This window comes from Scomber scombrus, chromosome 19 (assembly GCF_963691925.1).
Source record: "Scomber scombrus chromosome 19, fScoSco1.1, whole genome shotgun sequence".
Taxonomy (NCBI): domain Eukaryota; kingdom Metazoa; phylum Chordata; class Actinopteri; order Scombriformes; family Scombridae; genus Scomber; species Scomber scombrus.
The window spans coordinates 16,559,996-16,576,319 of NC_084988.1; the positions used below are offsets into that span (position 1 = coordinate 16,559,996).

At 41.6% G+C, this 16,324-nt stretch overlaps 1 protein-coding gene across 3 annotated transcripts; it reads right to left on the reverse strand.

Moving 5' to 3' along the window:
- Positions 1-992: 992 nt before the first annotated feature.
- On the reverse strand, positions 993-15,031 carry LOC134000369 (regulator of G-protein signaling 6-like). 3 transcript variants are annotated; one of them, XM_062439690.1, is made up of 15 exons: positions 14,923-15,031; positions 14,054-14,104; positions 13,823-13,929; positions 12,411-12,462; positions 11,875-11,939; positions 10,617-10,693; positions 9,313-9,394; positions 8,852-8,926; positions 7,851-7,952; positions 7,535-7,707; positions 7,100-7,225; positions 6,671-6,857; positions 4,345-4,434; positions 3,417-3,473; positions 993-3,155 (listed from the first exon to the last, which is right to left on the reverse strand). In XM_062439690.1, exons 2-15 carry the CDS (start codon positions 14,082-14,084, stop codon positions 3,105-3,107), a joined length of 1,275 nt encoding a protein of 424 aa, XP_062295674.1. In that variant the 5' UTR covers positions 14,085-14,104; positions 14,923-15,031; the 3' UTR covers positions 993-3,104. The 3 variants fall into 3 exon arrangements, with proteins under 3 accessions (XP_062295674.1, XP_062295671.1, XP_062295673.1); XM_062439687.1 differs by lacking the exon at positions 14,923-15,031 and having other exon boundaries at positions 3,417-3,476; positions 14,054-14,656; XM_062439689.1 differs by lacking the exons at positions 11,875-11,939; positions 14,923-15,031 and having other exon boundaries at positions 3,417-3,476; positions 14,054-14,100.
- Positions 15,032-16,324: the final 1,293 nt, after the last annotated feature.

Sequence of the window (16,324 nt, forward strand, 5' to 3'; positions counted from 1 at the left end):
AACAGGAGTAAGAAACTAAATCACACACTTAATTCTTGGAATAGGGAAACTTGTAAAGGTCAAAGCAACAATTTCACAACAAGATTAGTTGTGAGGCACTGCATATTCCCCAGAAGGAGGAACTAAATCTTAAAAGCAAGATACAAGTTTAGGCCAAAAGGAAAATCTGTAACAAGAGTTTTCATTTATTATTTGGTTTCCTCACATAACCTATTCATTGGTCTTGACTGGAACAGCATGGTTTCTGAAGAAGCTATTTAGTATTGTTTCTCCATAACCACTAGGACATTAATGACAGATTAAAAAATGTATGGTCAAAATTGTTTATCTTTACTACCTAATCCCATAAAAATGCCGGATCCTACATATCCCATAATGCAACTCACATGATTCTCTTCCTCAGACCCCCCCTCCCCCTCCCCCCTGCTTTTGAAGTGCACATTTCTTTCAAACACCATGCTCCCAGTTTGTAACACTGGCTTTCTGTTCCACATTGATAATCTCCATGCTTAAAGCTAACCCAGATACCTAGTTAACACACATGACATCATCAGGTTTATATTCTCAGGCTAGACAAATCTCCTCCAGAGACATGACACAACTGTTTCCACATGTTGAATAAGACTTCCTATTATTAGTAGACTGACCTTCCATGTGTAAAATGTATGTATTGCACCTTTAAAAGGCTGCTTTAAAGCTGCATAGTCAAACATTAGCTGGTAATTTTTAACACACAGCCATTTTGTTTGCTAACACCACTTGCTAGCAAGCAGATACACCCTGCTACTGATAGCTGCTAAAATACAGTGTACAGAAATAATCTGTGGCAGTGAAGTTACATCACTTCATGGTGCAAACATCAAGAAGAAAGTAACACAACTCAGACAGGTCCAGAGTTTTTATTATTTGGTACCCAGAATAGATAGCAGGTGCTTTGTGTTTTAGAGTGCCAGTAGTTACTTTGCTGATTGAGAAACTAAAAGCACAAAATGCCCTGAATATGTTACATGCATAGTAATGTGCCCATATCATAAAATGTGCTTTTGGATAATGACATATAGCCAATTTACATCTACAATGCACTATGTACACAGTGTCATTGTGTTTTGTGCTGAGAATAACATTTGGTACATTGACTCAGAGTTAAACATTTCTCTCTACCTTATAATCAAGAGGTTATTGGTTCATGATAATAATGATAATTGTTAATACGACCTGTACAGTGCATTGCAACAACTCTAATAGAAAAGAATAGATGGTTCTCTCATTCAGCAGTGTAGTCTTTCACTATAGCAGTCACTGGCCTCATGGGGGAGCTGTGAGGCTAGGATCTCCTCAGTCAAATAACTGATCTGTCCATTGAAGATGGTGGAAGCCACAGTGGAGCAGAGAGGCCTAAAAAGTTATTGTATGGCGCTCCAAGTGGGTCAAATATTGTTTCTGGTGGCATTTCAGGGCTTTGATGTCCATCCCCTGAAGAGTGTTGTTCAAGTTCAGGTCTTCACCCTTTCAGAGTGCTGCCTTTGGAGAATCACACCAGCTTCCCCTTAGTTAACACTCCAGTATGGTCCAGTAACATGAACCATTTTCTCAGTAGTCATCAAAACACTTGACGATTATTAGATGAAGAGTCATGGCATTTTGCCAAACAAGAATGGGCAAGTTTAATTGTTTTGTGAAAACAAAAATTATATATTCATGCAGTAAAAAAACAAAGCAACAAAACATAAATGATCCCATATTGGGCAGCAGGCCATGTTATATCTCCATGATCAGAGAACAACTAGTTTTGACATCATAATGAAAATATCGCCTTCAATATGACGAGAACACAGCATAATACAGTCTCATAACACTCACTGGTCCTGTGGTTTAACCACCAGTAGATGGACCCATGGCACTGGAAACATTAAAAAGTACACTACAGTAGGAGCCCAAAATGGTATTTTTGGATGCTATTACACACTTGACTGTGCATCTCTAACAGTGACTAAAGTAAAACCTCAATACATTGTGATTCACACAACGATACGTGGGGATTTTAAGCTCCTCATAGCTAACAGCATTTTTGAATTTACTAATTTAAACTGTAGAGTCTGAAAACATCTTCAAGCCTGTGAATTAAGAAAGTAGGGGATCAATTTGCCAACTGGAATAAATGTGTCATTTTCTGTCATCGAGCTTTCTGTAAGTCTCATTACAAAGCAAGAGACGGAACATTAAATCCCAACAAAGATATTTGGATGAAACATGCAACGGTGCAGTGTGGATGCTACATTAAGCCCTTATGCTAGATTCTGGAATGTAATGAAGCATGAAAAATTAAACCTTCAAAAAATCTAATTTGTGGACTGGATTAATTATTATTTATAGGGAAAACAGACTTTATATACTTGGTTACTGCCAAAACTACATGTATATTCACTAGTTACTTAGTTACTTTACATGTGTGCTTTATAAGAAACAGATATGATAGAAATTTCAAGGATATAAAAAGAGGTTGGGTTTCTAAAAAAAAAAGAAAAAAAGAAAGTGGTCTCCCGCTCCCTTTATTGCTGGCTGCCTTGTACAGAGAACAGAGAAATATGCAAAATACATTTGTGTCTGTGTTGATACCTTGACCTTGTATTTAAGCAAGTTTGTCTGAGTTAGGACTGGGCCCAGCTGAAGAACAACTAAACCAATTTTCAATTCATTGCAAATATTCGCAATTGTGCCATAACTTTCAGATAGAATATATAAAACAACATGAAAACAATATAAACTGATCAGCTTAGTCGACAAAGAGTCTAACAACCAATTTGCCGACTAAGTGAAGAGGGCAGCCCTAGTCTGAATGTGCTTATAGTGTATGCTGCATGCCATGTGGTGTGTTGGCTGAGGTTCCCCTTGTCGGCACTGTCTTTTCTTCAGTGGTTCTGTTCGGGGCGTTCACCCCAGCAGGCCCAGTGCTGCACGACCAGTATGGCAGCAGTCCTCGGAGCAGTGTCTGAGAGCCTCCACAATATTGCTGTCCAGCCCAGCTCCACTGTCCCTGCCCCAGCCCCTGTGTGGTGGTCACCACTCAAACAGGGTCTGGCTGTGCCCCTCCAGCTCAGGCTGTGTCAGGATGACTGCATCAGGCCTGTCAGACGTTTGCCCGTCAGTGACTTGCCCTGGAAGGTCAATTAAAATGACAATACATTACTAGACTGAGAAGCTCACAGCGGATACATCCAAATACTTAAATAATCACACAGAACCAATAAGGAAAGCATTCATGTGACTAGTGTGTTATCTTATCCACAAACACACATCCTATTACAGCTATAAAAAGCCACAATAGAGTGTAATATGGTTATAATTGCAAAAGCCACTGATAGTGAGCCAGCCAGTGTGGTTTGTGATATGAACAGCCCCAGCTCCAAATGACTTACCACACTGCGGGTGAACTTCTCCAAGGAGGTGCGGCGGCCCTGTTCAGTGTCTGCTGGCTGCTGTTTTGGGAGGGGGAAGCAGGGTGAGTGTTTGGGTCAGGTAGGGGTGTTGATAGGGTCAGGAGTGACGTATGTCGTTAGTGAGGAAACGGGGCCAAGCATTGCAAAAGAGGGCCGAGGACAACGTGGGGGTTGCATTTTTTTTTTTTTTTTTTGAGATGGAGTGGAATCAGTGACAGACCAGCAGAAGGAGCAGTGTTTCAACTGGGAAGGGCAGAATGGCTAGCATGAACAGAGGCAGCTGTGATTTGCTGAAAAGCTCCATGTTAAATAGTAAAAGCTAAAAAAAAAAAAAAAAAAAAATTACATAAAGGTTACAAAAAAAGCATTACCTCCACAAAATTGGGACATACTAAGAGTGTACTGTCCTATCTGTTCTAGTTTCTGTTTACAGTATGACTGTTGTTCCTCCTTTTGGCTGCAGCTTGTTTGTGTTTGGTCTATGATGTCATGACTACCAAGGCTCTTCCCATGACATTTTAAATTATTTAGCAGTTTCTCTGTACATTATCTACATTTTGGGCACAGTGGTTTTGCCTTTTGAGGCTCATGTTGCTCTGAAAACTCACATATAGCACTGAATTGTTGTTAGCTAGACCTACTTAATAGCTGATCAATGCTAGTGATTAACTTTGAACCTACTGAAACATAAGTTCTATTTGGTTTCTGCTGTCTAAACTACTTAATATGCACAATGTGCTGTATATTTTAGAAAACGTCAACGAACACTTTGCAGCATTTATGACTGTTAACATACAGCAGATATGAACCTTTGAAAATAATAATAAAAAACAAAACAATCAAACGACTCAAAAAAATACAATGAGCGTGACAAGTTTAAATGTGGAGATGAGTGAGTGCAGCTCACCTTCTTTCTGGCTAACAGGAGGTCTTGGTAGATGTTGGATCGCAAAAAGCGTGCATAGCTGTCACTTTTCATTAGCTTGAATATGTGCTCCTGGAATAGAAAAAGAAAAACTGATGAGTGAGTGTTGGCTGCAGAGTTACAGATGAGAAAAGAGAACAAGAGACAAAAATTAAAAAGCAGAGGCTCGATTATGGTAATGCAACGCACGCAAGTGTGATTTGCAGGAGGTAAACTGCAAACTGAGCGTGCAGAGAGTCCCGTGAGACAGAGCTGAGTAATGTCCTGCCAGTGAGAGGCGTTCCAAGTCACACAACACTAACCAACTTTGAACCAGAGGAATCCATGGTGAACCGACCGAGCAACCCATTCATGGCATTACTCGCTTCATTAGGCCTTGGCACAAACACACTCCGTCATTCTTCTTTTCTCCTCTCTCTCTCTTTCTGCTCCTCTGTGCCTTCTCGTTCATTCACTTGTGTAACGTGAGTGGGGTGGAAGGGTTCAGTGTTTCTGTGGGTAAGTGGATGAGTGAGAAAATAAATGGATTTAGTGGCTGATAAACCCATCTGAACTCGGTGAAAGGACCTTTTTACTTTGAGAGAGCTTTTACACGTTTTTAATGCATGACATAATGTTATAATAAGTACCATATAAAGTTATATTAAATTATAATTTGGTATAAAACAGGAAGAATTCATTACTTAGAGTGTATTGTTTTTTGTTTGAGGTTTCTTTGGTTTTGGTGTGGGTCAGGTTGGTGAGAGCTACCCTTGTATAATATATAACTTGGTTGTGACACACACTGCACGCTCTTATGCCCTGAATGGCTGGTAAAGACACATAGAGGGCTTGTAAATTGGATGGATTTTTTTGACAATCCACCAGCCTAACGATGCAGTGGCCCACCGGAATTTTCCCCAGTATGCTCGATGGCCAGTACACCACTGTCCAGGGTGGGACGGGTCTTTCAGTATGTTGTCTATTCAACTGAGGCAGCAAGAGCTGAACAAGTCATCCAAAGAGGGCAGTGAGCAACAAATGATCTTCTAGGTGGTACTGATGACTGTCTGAAGGGCTCTCCTGTCCGCTGCTAAACAGCTGGCATATATCACTCTATGCCTGTTTGGTATGTATACTCAGCGGAACTCAGTGGAGCAGTGGTGGAAGGACATCAGCAGCTTTTCCTGCAGGTTGGTTTTCTTGAGGATCTTCATGAAGTGGAGTCACTGCTCTGCCTTCTTGACTACTGCAGTAGAGTTCGTAGTCAAGTAAAGGGTGGCACCAACTTATCTTTACTACGCCTGGTTGTAACTGCTAAGTTGGTCTTTGCCGAGACCAGTCTTTAGAGTGGACTTTATGTAAGATGCACCAACCAAACTTAAGCCCGGCCCTAGCGATGCATGTCCATGTGAATGCCCACATGACTATGACTATTGCCTAGCAGAGTGTATTGCTAGGATGCATTGTTAATAATCTCCCACTGTCTTGCTGATTTGTGCCAAATCATTCCTAATTGGCAGCAACGTTTTGGAGAATCAAAAAAAAGAAGACATTTTCACAGACACTGAGACAAGCAAATTAACAGAGCTACACAGCCAGCACAAGAAAACGTCCAACATTATAACAAAAAAGAAGCAGCAGTTGACTAGAAATAACGGAGGACACAAAAGATTGTTCAGATTCAGTAGCTTTTGTTCAGGAAACAATGCACAAAAAAAAGTGTAAAGACTTCCTGATCAAGGCAAAGAAAGATGTTTCTTTTGAAAAAAAACACAGAAAATGTCAGTATATGACATCATTGTTGATGTTTTTTGAGAAGTTCCCCTTGTTTTTTACTGGTTTCGTCGATGTGGAACGTGATGGTATAAGGCGGAAGAAGGTGAATATAAAAACAGCCTAAATTTTGACTTAATACCTGCTCCTGACTAGGCATAATTTACACCCTGCCTGTATAGTGGATTGGGGTGTGCACTGTTCTTCCAGAAATCTAGTATGAGCTCTTTTGATTTTGAGGCGTTCAGGACAAGATTGTTGTCTGAACATCATGCTCCTGCACAGTGAGGATGTGGCTGTTGGAGGCTGGTGAAGATGTTGCCTCTGTCTCTGCTGCTTTCACCTCAAAGTGTGCAAAGAAACAATTCAATTCCTCTGCCAGTGAGGTGTCACCGTCAAAAGTCGTGCTGTCCTATTGGTTGTATTTATGTGTACAGGTGCATGTGTATGTGCTTGGTGTTTACTCAGACATGTATGAGCGCTGTGCTCATGCAAGCGTGAATGCATAAAGGCCATGTGAACCCATTCGTGATGAAGAACCAACACAGCTCACCTGAGCATCCTCAAAGCTGTAGCGTCCAGGGTCTTTGAGGTTCTGACTGGTGCGCTCATAGCTGTGAGAGTCCAAATTGATGGCGCTTGGTGCTCCTTCAGCCAGAAACTCCTGCCAGATCTCGTGTGCCCTGGCGGACACTTCCTGGAGTGGCCGTCGTTTGAGATCCTGCACTGCCAACCAGAACCTAAACAGCATCATACCAAGTAAAAAACCTTCCAATAAGCATACATATATTATATTTTCAACACAATTTTATAAGGGTAGAAGCTGATTGTGAGTTGTACAAAACATTAAATGTGAATACAGTGGAAAACTGCAGCATAAAACGGTAAAGAAATTCTAAATGTATGTACATTTTTTATGGTGTGCAGGGCATACCACTAACAGTGTCTCAATGCTTCTATTTATTACAGAGCTCTGACTTACCGCAGGTTCTCTGAGCTGAACTCTGACTCCAAGAACCTCAGGAACTGGTCTCGTCCTGCGGGGTCTTTCAGCGCTTCCTCCAGGGAGAAGCCCCATTTCTTCACACGCTGCTGGCTGGGGTCACGACTGCTCAGAAAAGACGGAATACAATTGGGCAGGATGAAACATAAAAGAGTGGTTGGTTGTTTACTAGTCGTTTTCCCTCCTGCTCTACAGAGAGCAGAGGCCAGAATGTCAGAACACAGTCAACCTTTGTGAATGCCAACATTAGTTCTCATTTGAGATGAGATACAGACAGACAGCTCCCTCCCAATTCAGGACAACAGAAGTTCATCTGCATCAAGGCATCTATGCTCCACCTGACCTTGGTTGGAGGCATTATTGGCCCCTGGTCAACTCTCTGCCCACATCCAGACATGGCCCCTCCAGCCTCACCTTGCCTCCAAGTCCCAGAAGGAAGTGTCATCACTGATCCATGGGTTGGAGGGCTCTGTGGTCGACACAAAGGGGTCGTATTCCATGAACTGCTCTGTGTAGCTCATCAGACTGTCAGCAACTTTAGAAACCCTCATACAATGTCTGTCCAGCTGGATGTTCAAGAAAGTAATCTGATGGAGAGGGAGAGACAGTAATGAGGAAGCTAAATAAGGTAACAGCTCATCAGTCTGTGTCGCGTCTGTCGTTATGATGGATAGTTGGGGCAGGCTGCTGGTAATAACATATGGGAGCAGACTGTCACACCATGAGTTACCTCCTTCTGAACGTCCTCTTTTGTGGGCTTCCTTGCCGGCTGGGAGCTGATGTGGATTGGACTGGGCTGGCTCTGGCCGTCATCTGGTACCCCATACACTGACTGGAGAGGGCGAGGGGAGACACATGTTAGGCCTGGTTTTGTTTTGATGTCATTGGGTTGTGATAACCCTTGACAGATCGGGGACCCGGTACTATCGTTTGATAGATGTCAGGTAATAGCTGTGGGACCACGGCTGTAGCCTTCAGTGAGAACAGTGAGATCATGTCCTCAGTCTGTCTGGAAACTTACAAATTTGAAATACCTGACCAAGAACTTACTTTTTACAATTACACACCATTGGTTGATGGTTGTTGAGACTAAATATCTTTAAATTTGACAGTTTTTACACAGAAAAAGTGTTAGGATACATATATTATGAAAAGAAATAGAATATGTTTTATTAAAAAAATTAAAGTTTATAGAACAAATTTTGATTAAATTTCTTTTTTCAAAAAAACAATTTAAAAAAAGAATATAAAGGATATAAATAAGTATATACTTTATAAAGAAAAGTAAATTTGTTAGTTTGTGTAATTTTTACAATTACACAAACAATATATTTTGTAATTCAATATAATATTATACATATTTTAATATTATTATATATTATTATGAATATTATACATATCAAGTATTGTATAATCAAGTAAAAAATATATATTTAATAAAATATAATATAGGGATTTGTATTTCTTCTCACAGAATATATCCTGGCACTGTGGAGAAGGCTTTAAAACCCCATTTTGGAGGATTAAGTCTACAAAAAATATAATTCAGCAGTTTAATTAATAAAATCTCTTTTAGTTTTCAGATGCTCAGGGGGGTGAGGTGGATTCATGACATCAGCATTTCTACAATCCTCATTATGGCTGTGTGGTCACAGGATGACAAGTTTGCTGAATTATGATTCTAAAAGCTGCATTGTCACGTATCACACCAAATCCATCTCTTCTGCTCACCTTTTTCACCCTGTGTGGGTTCCTCTCTCTCCGGCACTTGCGGATGTCCATCTCTGTGGTGTTGACACAGCCTGGCTGTGGGAGGCAGCAGGAGACAGAGCATGTTTCTGGGTCAGATAACAGTGTTTCTCCAGCATATATTGTCTGCGCCTGTCCTATTCACACAATGCAAAGCTGTTTCTTTATTCAGTGATGCCCCGCTCACAAAGGCTCATATGCAAAGTGACTGGCACCAAATCTGATTCTGCTACCAACAACAAAACAGGGCTCTTAGCTGAACAGCATGTGGAGCTGAATCTGCTGTTTTCAGGCTTTAAATGCTAAGATTGCCAACCTACATGACAGTCGTTTTCGGTCTTTCTTTTTCCTTCCAGTTCCAGTTTTATAATTTTGCAACATCTGACCCTCTTTTTCATTCATCTGTCTCTGTCCTTTTTTACAGTACTTTGGTCTTAACTCACCACTGGCCGATGGACATCCCAGAATGCCCTCTCTTGGCTATCCAGGATCTTCCTCTCCGCCTTGTCCTTCTTTCTGTCGATCCTGTGAACAGAGGAAACTCATATATTGAATTCACACCTTTGAAATATCAGCCTTAAACAGCATACACTCAATAAATCAAGCCCCAGAAATAAGTCCCACACTCTTTTAACCTGCCACACACACGCATACATACACACACACACACACACACACACACACACACACACACACACACACACACACACACACACACACACACACACACACACACACACACACATACGCACACACTTGCTTATACCACTGGCAGGAAAGGCTGGAGAGCAAAAAACTGAAGAGTGTGGGTCTTAACCTGTCTGCTTTCCCTCACCCAGCCATGCCTGGTGTTGCCGCTGGTGGGGCCAAGCTATTACATAACTGACATTTACTTATCGGCCCATGCTTGGTATTGTTCTTCCCAGATATAAGAGGATTGCTTTCTATATCACCCCCATTGTACAAAACAGCAGTCGATAGCAATAATGGCATGACTTTAAACATTTTTTACAAGAGGAAGGTTCTGTCCTAACTGAATGACAGCAGGGATTTGTGCTGTGCTTACACATGCCAGCCACCAGATGGAAGTCTTACAATGAGATAGAAGCTGGGCAGAATTGTGTGTGTGTGATTGTGTGTTTTCTATCTTTGAGAGAACCAACTTCAGTTGAAAACCAGTGTTGTGAGGACATTTCTGAGTTGTGAGGACATTGTGGCCGGTCCTCACAACTTCAAAGGGAAAATTGAGGGTTAGAACTTGTTTTGAAGGGTAAAGTTAGAATTTGGTTTTGGCATTTAGTTGTGATTGTTAAAGTTAGGCTAAGAGGGCTAGGGAATGCATAATGTCAATGATTGTCCTCAAAAGGATATAAAGACAAACGTGTGTGTGTTTGTGCGTGTGTGCGTGTGTGTATGTTCGTTATATTCCATAGAGGAATACTTCCCGTATTTAATGCATGTTACCCTCCAGTCAAAGCAGGGCATACAAAAACACAGCATTGTTAATGAGAACAGCACTGGCACACCGCCCAACTGACTCTGCACACTGAAGCATTTTTTCTTCCTTGGGGAAATAACACTCACATCATGCATGTAGCCAAAGGTTAGCGTTTGTGAGTATGAATGTATAAACCTGATTTCATCAACATCTCTCTCTCCCCACAGCTCCTCTAAGTGTGTCACATTAGGATAACACTGACGTCAGGAGGTGACATGCTCTGACTCACGTGTGCACACGTCTACTCACTTGACTTGAGCCTCAGCTTGCATGAAGATGAATTCCCACTTCCTGGCGAAAGCCCTCTGCAGCCGGGCGAGGTTCTCCTGAAGGAACCAATCAGGTACGGCATTTGAGGAGAAGGTTATTTGAATACGAGGCCTGTAGGTGATTACATTATCCATTCACTGTGATGGCATGGCATAACTTTGGATTACCGTTGCTGAGATGAGACGACCTCTTGCTAATGTGTTCGTGCTGATACCACACAGTATTTGGAGTATCACACATAGGTACTGTTTGCTTCTTTTTTGTAGACACTCTCATTGAGTTCATAAGTATAGTAACTGCAACAGATTAGTGTGTTCTTAAAGGAATGGTTTCACATTGTGGGAAATGTGCTTACCAGCTTTCTTGCTGAGGTGAATAAGGGTATTTCCCAAAATGTTCCCTTAAATATTTTCCTGTTGATATTCATCATTTTTTTTACATGGCTAAAATTTGACAGGTTTAATTTTCTCTTCTGCTATTATCAAAACTAGTATGCAATTTTAAAAATGATGCTGCATTTTGAGATAGACATTATGATGTGAGACCAGCAGGAGCTGACACAGGTTGCGACCCAAACTCTTCATCACATGATACATTATGTTTTTTTTTTAATAAAAAAAATTAGATTTACAGGCTATTTAAGGAACCATAATGTACACATATCAAAGCTACACAATAAACTGTGTGCCCTTAATAACACCATCCAGCAAGCATCTGTCAAAGATACGGCACATGACCTCATTACAAAGAGGGAAAAAACTCAGGGTACTGACTAGCAGGCATGTAACAGTGAGAGTAATGAGTGACCTGAATAGGAAAGAAAGTCCACTGGACAATAGTTGTAGAGTAATTTTGAATATCAAAGTGCAATGGATTGCTATGTGCAATTGGTTGCTTGTACAACAGCAAGAGTTCAGCACTGCAGTAATTCCCCTCTTGAGACTATATTGATATTGATCTGCTGATGTCACCGAGGCCTATAGATATTCTTTGTTTACATTTTGGAGCCAGTAAATGCCAAATGGCGCTGCTATAAAACACATATATAAGACACCTTTGACAGATCGTATAAGTCTATAATTAGATAATGGCTTTTTGGAAGAATGGATTCGGGCATTGCATACAGAAGAGACTGTTTCAGCTCTTTTGTTTTTTTGAGACATGGTCCTTGCACAATGAAAAAAATGAACTGAGAGCTTCCTGGCAGTTGCTTAACCAAAAATGACAATGTACTTACAGCCTCATAGTCGGCTAGCTCAAGCCTGGCTTTATTCTGCATGGTGCGCTTGCAAAGGTAAATGGCTGGAGGGGGAAAGAGAGAAAGAGTGAAGCATGAAGAGTTAGTCAGACATAGCTGTCTGCTGTGTAACTTCAAAACAAAAAAAGGACCAATGGATGGTGCTCTTTTTTAACAGAGGTCTCAGCTGTGCAAGTGACACTAATGAATGTTTTGTGTTCAACAGAGGACCAGGCATTTCATGTGTCGTCTTCTGAAAGAACAAGCCTCGAGTAAATGCCATGCAGAAAGACAGAGATGTGGTCATGCACATGTCAGTGACTGTCTCTTTATTTTGTTAGGCTAATCTCAGTGGGGATCCTCAGGGCCAGATACATTACAAGGAATGGCTCTGTGGATCAATACTCTGTGAGTGTCAACAACAGACCCACAGATTGAGCCGTGTTTCAGCTCTGGCAGAAAGACACAGCGGAAGACATTAGTGAGATCTTACTGGTTTGTAGCAAGAGGCTAAAAACTGACAGTGTGTGACTCACCATAGTCTGTGTTCTCAGGCTCCCAACAGTTTGAAGGCCAGAAGTATGGAGACTGATAAGAACAGAAGGGGACACAACAAAGACACATTTTGTTTATTTACATATATCAGCATAAGAGTTTAGATAAACAATAATATTCTCCAATAAGAATGTTGTAGTCTCATTTCACCCACCACCCACATTCCCTCTGCACTTGTCTTCCTCTGCAAAAAGACAAGTCTTTGTTTGATGATCATCCTTGATGTCCATATGCACCACATAACTACCCATGGAGGAATAGTAGCTATATTCTCTCTATCCATATTTAATTGTCAATTGCAACTGATATTACACATTCAAAGTTCATTCCCAAGTCCATTAATAATGGATCAATCACATCTATCATGCATTCTTAATAACAGGGCAGAATTAGAACTTAGTGGTACTCAACCACATATTTCATCTCCACTATTACTCAAATGGTAATTAGCCTTAGAGCAAAAGGCCGATGATGAATGTGTTTGTTTGAGAATAATGAGCAGAAAGGTTAACGTGCTCTCATTCAGAATCAGAATTATCATTTCAGCTCAGAAAGGATCAAGTTCAGCTATAAGGCTTTACAACTGAATGCACAGAACAAACAACAGAAGGCAGTCGTCATTAAATCTGGGTCTTCTACCAGTATAGTATCTATTTGTAGACTCACACACTGAAACTCCCCCGTCACTATTTCTTACAGCAAAGCTCTGGAGACTGGCCAACACATTGCAAAATGCGTCGTGGACTCTTTTTAGAGGTTCTGATGACGTGGGCCTGTTGCATCACGACAACATCAGAGGGAATATTTTTAGCCTCCGCTGAATGAGCAAGTGTGACACACGCTGCCCTCGCAGCGCAGGCACAATAATGGCTTTTAATCTTGAGCAATAGAGGTGAAGACAAATGCATTCAGAGGTAGATTGAGGGGGAGGGGCAGGGGAGGCTGGTGACAGTGAAAAGTGCAGAGCCAGCGTGTAGCCAGCTCAGTGCTTCCCATAGGGGAGTCTGCCTACTGTAGCTGGCTTGCTGGCTGGATTAAGATGCTGATGGCCCAGTCACAGTAATGAGTCATCGTGGAGCCCTTAGCCGTCAGAGGGACCTGTCAAAGTTCATGCTGGATCAGATGGAGCGAAGAAAAAAACACCCCCTCTGACAAGCTGCACGGCTGGCCCATCGGCACTGTTCTGTTGCCCACCTCCTGCTCCAATGTAGCGCCCAGCAGGGATATACAGTGTCGACCTTGGTGGGATGAGTAATAGGCTTAGCAAGGATTGCTCTCATTAGCATCACCCAATAAACATATCCCTCTGATCAACTATCATCATCTCATTATTCTACATAAGTTATTTAAAGGCTTCCTAACACTCATCAATGAACGTGGTAGCTTTCTATACCTGAAAGCGATAAAGGGTTCCATCATCTTTAAGTGTCAGGACATGGTCGGAGATGGGGAAGATGTAGCCATGGGCAGCGACCAGACTTCCAAGGTGGATGGCTTCAGCTGTAGACATGAGAGAAGGCACACAGATAGAAGGGGGGGTGAGGGGGATGATTGAAATTGCCATCCTTTTCAATTGAGCTCTATTGTACTTACATATAATGACAGATTTCTCAGTGGGGCATACCTGGATCCTCAATAGAGAGGTTTTTCATCATCCACTGAACAATGTCCGCCCCTGGTATTTAGAGAAGGACATTGGTTAGGAGTGTACCACATCTGCAAGAGTTTTGACAAAAGCTGCAATCCACAAACACAAATCAGCTTTGAAGAAATCTTTGTTATTCATCTCTGTTCAAAGCTGTGGGTCAAAGCTGTCAAAGCTGAGTAGGCGTATATATATATATGTATATATATATACACATGTATATATATAACATAACAGGTTTTTTGTCCTTTCTCTCCCTGCTCCTGGACAGTGCAACATTTGGGCCAATTTTTGCGATTGGCAGAGGCTGCTGACAGAGATCATCGGGCCTAAGGGAGCCATGTGAAAGAGTGAGTCAGAAACAGCCGCTGGGAGAGAGGGAGCAACCCCGGTCCAGCACTGGTGATTCACTTCATACACAACCACACTCATGCACAAACACATCAAGGAATACAGTGCGCACACACATACACACACATACACAGGGACACAGATAGAAAATAGAAGGAGAAAAGTAGCTTTTCTGCGTTGCGACAAGGGCAACATCACACCACGGGCAGCTTCCTCAGAGGCCGAGGTCTTATCGGCAAAGACATCATCTGCCTCCAAACGTAGGAGCAGCAATTTAAATGAGCCCAAAAGGTCATATTTACTTTACTGTTTCTGACTCGTATGTTGTTGCCAGGCGCGCTCATTGGGTGAGACAACAAAACAAACACTGACAATTATCCACATATCATGTATGGCAAGCCTTCATTAAAGGGGAAACGCATGAGGAACTGTTACCTATATAGATGTACAATCACACGCAGACATGGTGACACAGGTATGCACAAACACAAACTAACCTGATACCACACTTGGGATCTTGGAGAGGAAGCTTTTGACAGTCCGGATGGTTACACCACCTGCTTTCTCGTCTTGTATTCGTGTGACAATGTCTTCAATCTGTTGGCAGACCAGAGGGAGATTGAATTTAGTGTTAACATGTTCTATTCTTACACAGTAGACATTAAAAATGGTGATAAAAAGACAGCTGTGCTGGTTGTGCATGAATAGTTTTCCATGATAGGAGAGAAACATGTCAACTGTAAGGATATCAGGATGGAGTTAAAGCTGCTTTGATGGATGTTTTTGGCCACATAGGGGCAGCGGAAACACGCTGTAAACACAACACCTCTTTTATAAGTTGATATGGCAAACTCATTAGCAAACAGTCTCCTATGTACATATCCAGCAAACAAAGAGTAACATTAGCATTTAATTGGAGTCGTGTTTCTGGCCCACTGGCAAATGTTTTGCTATCCAACAACTCCTAGAGGGACATATCTGGCTCTTTAGCTGCTAAATGCCCCCACCATGTTCAGCAGCCAGTCACTGACCTTGTTTGATCTCATCTGTATTGTATGCTGCAGTGGGTTTTTTTTAATATGAGGACGCCAAAATCAGCAATTTTCTACACATAGTAGCTTGAAGGGTTTAGAAATGAATGTAATACCCAGAGGAAACCAGAATAGTGACAAGCTGATTCAAACCCAGTGTCAAGATTAAGGTTGAAAACAAACAGTTGAATCTAAAATTAAATGAATGTTTCACACTATAGGGGTCAGACCTTATTGAAAGAATGGGAATGGGTTTGGGTTAAGGGTTAAAGAGAATACCACAGCTGGACAGAAACACATAAACATATTTGTCTGTGTGATATTGGCCACCGGTTGGGGTGATTTATATAGCTGTAACAAGGGCTTTGGTCAGGAGGGTCCAGCCAATTGAAAAAGTCTGTCACAGCTACTCCCCAGAAGAGAAGATAAACATCACACCTCCGACACAGCCAGAGCCCCAAACACATCACACATCAGCCACCTAAAATTAGGCCCGGCACAGCTCACCACTCAGCCACTACACAGGGGAGAACACAAACAGTAAACAAGCAAATCAAGGACATGGACACACATGCAGAAAACACATGCATTAATACACAGAAATCCATTTACAGACTTGTAAACACACTGATTTCAAAAACACATATATATCTGTGTTTGGGTAAAGTCTTCGAATGGATTGTTTATGAGTGTAAGTAGTCAGGTCAGGTCATGTATTGATGTGAGCAGACCATGGAGTCTCACCACTAATCAATCTACGTCAAAAAGATCCGGATTTTGCACACTAAGCTGTATTATCAGCAGCCAACCATATGCAGTACAGTAGCTGCTAAGGTCGTTCCGCTGGCTATTAAATTCTTTATGGCTC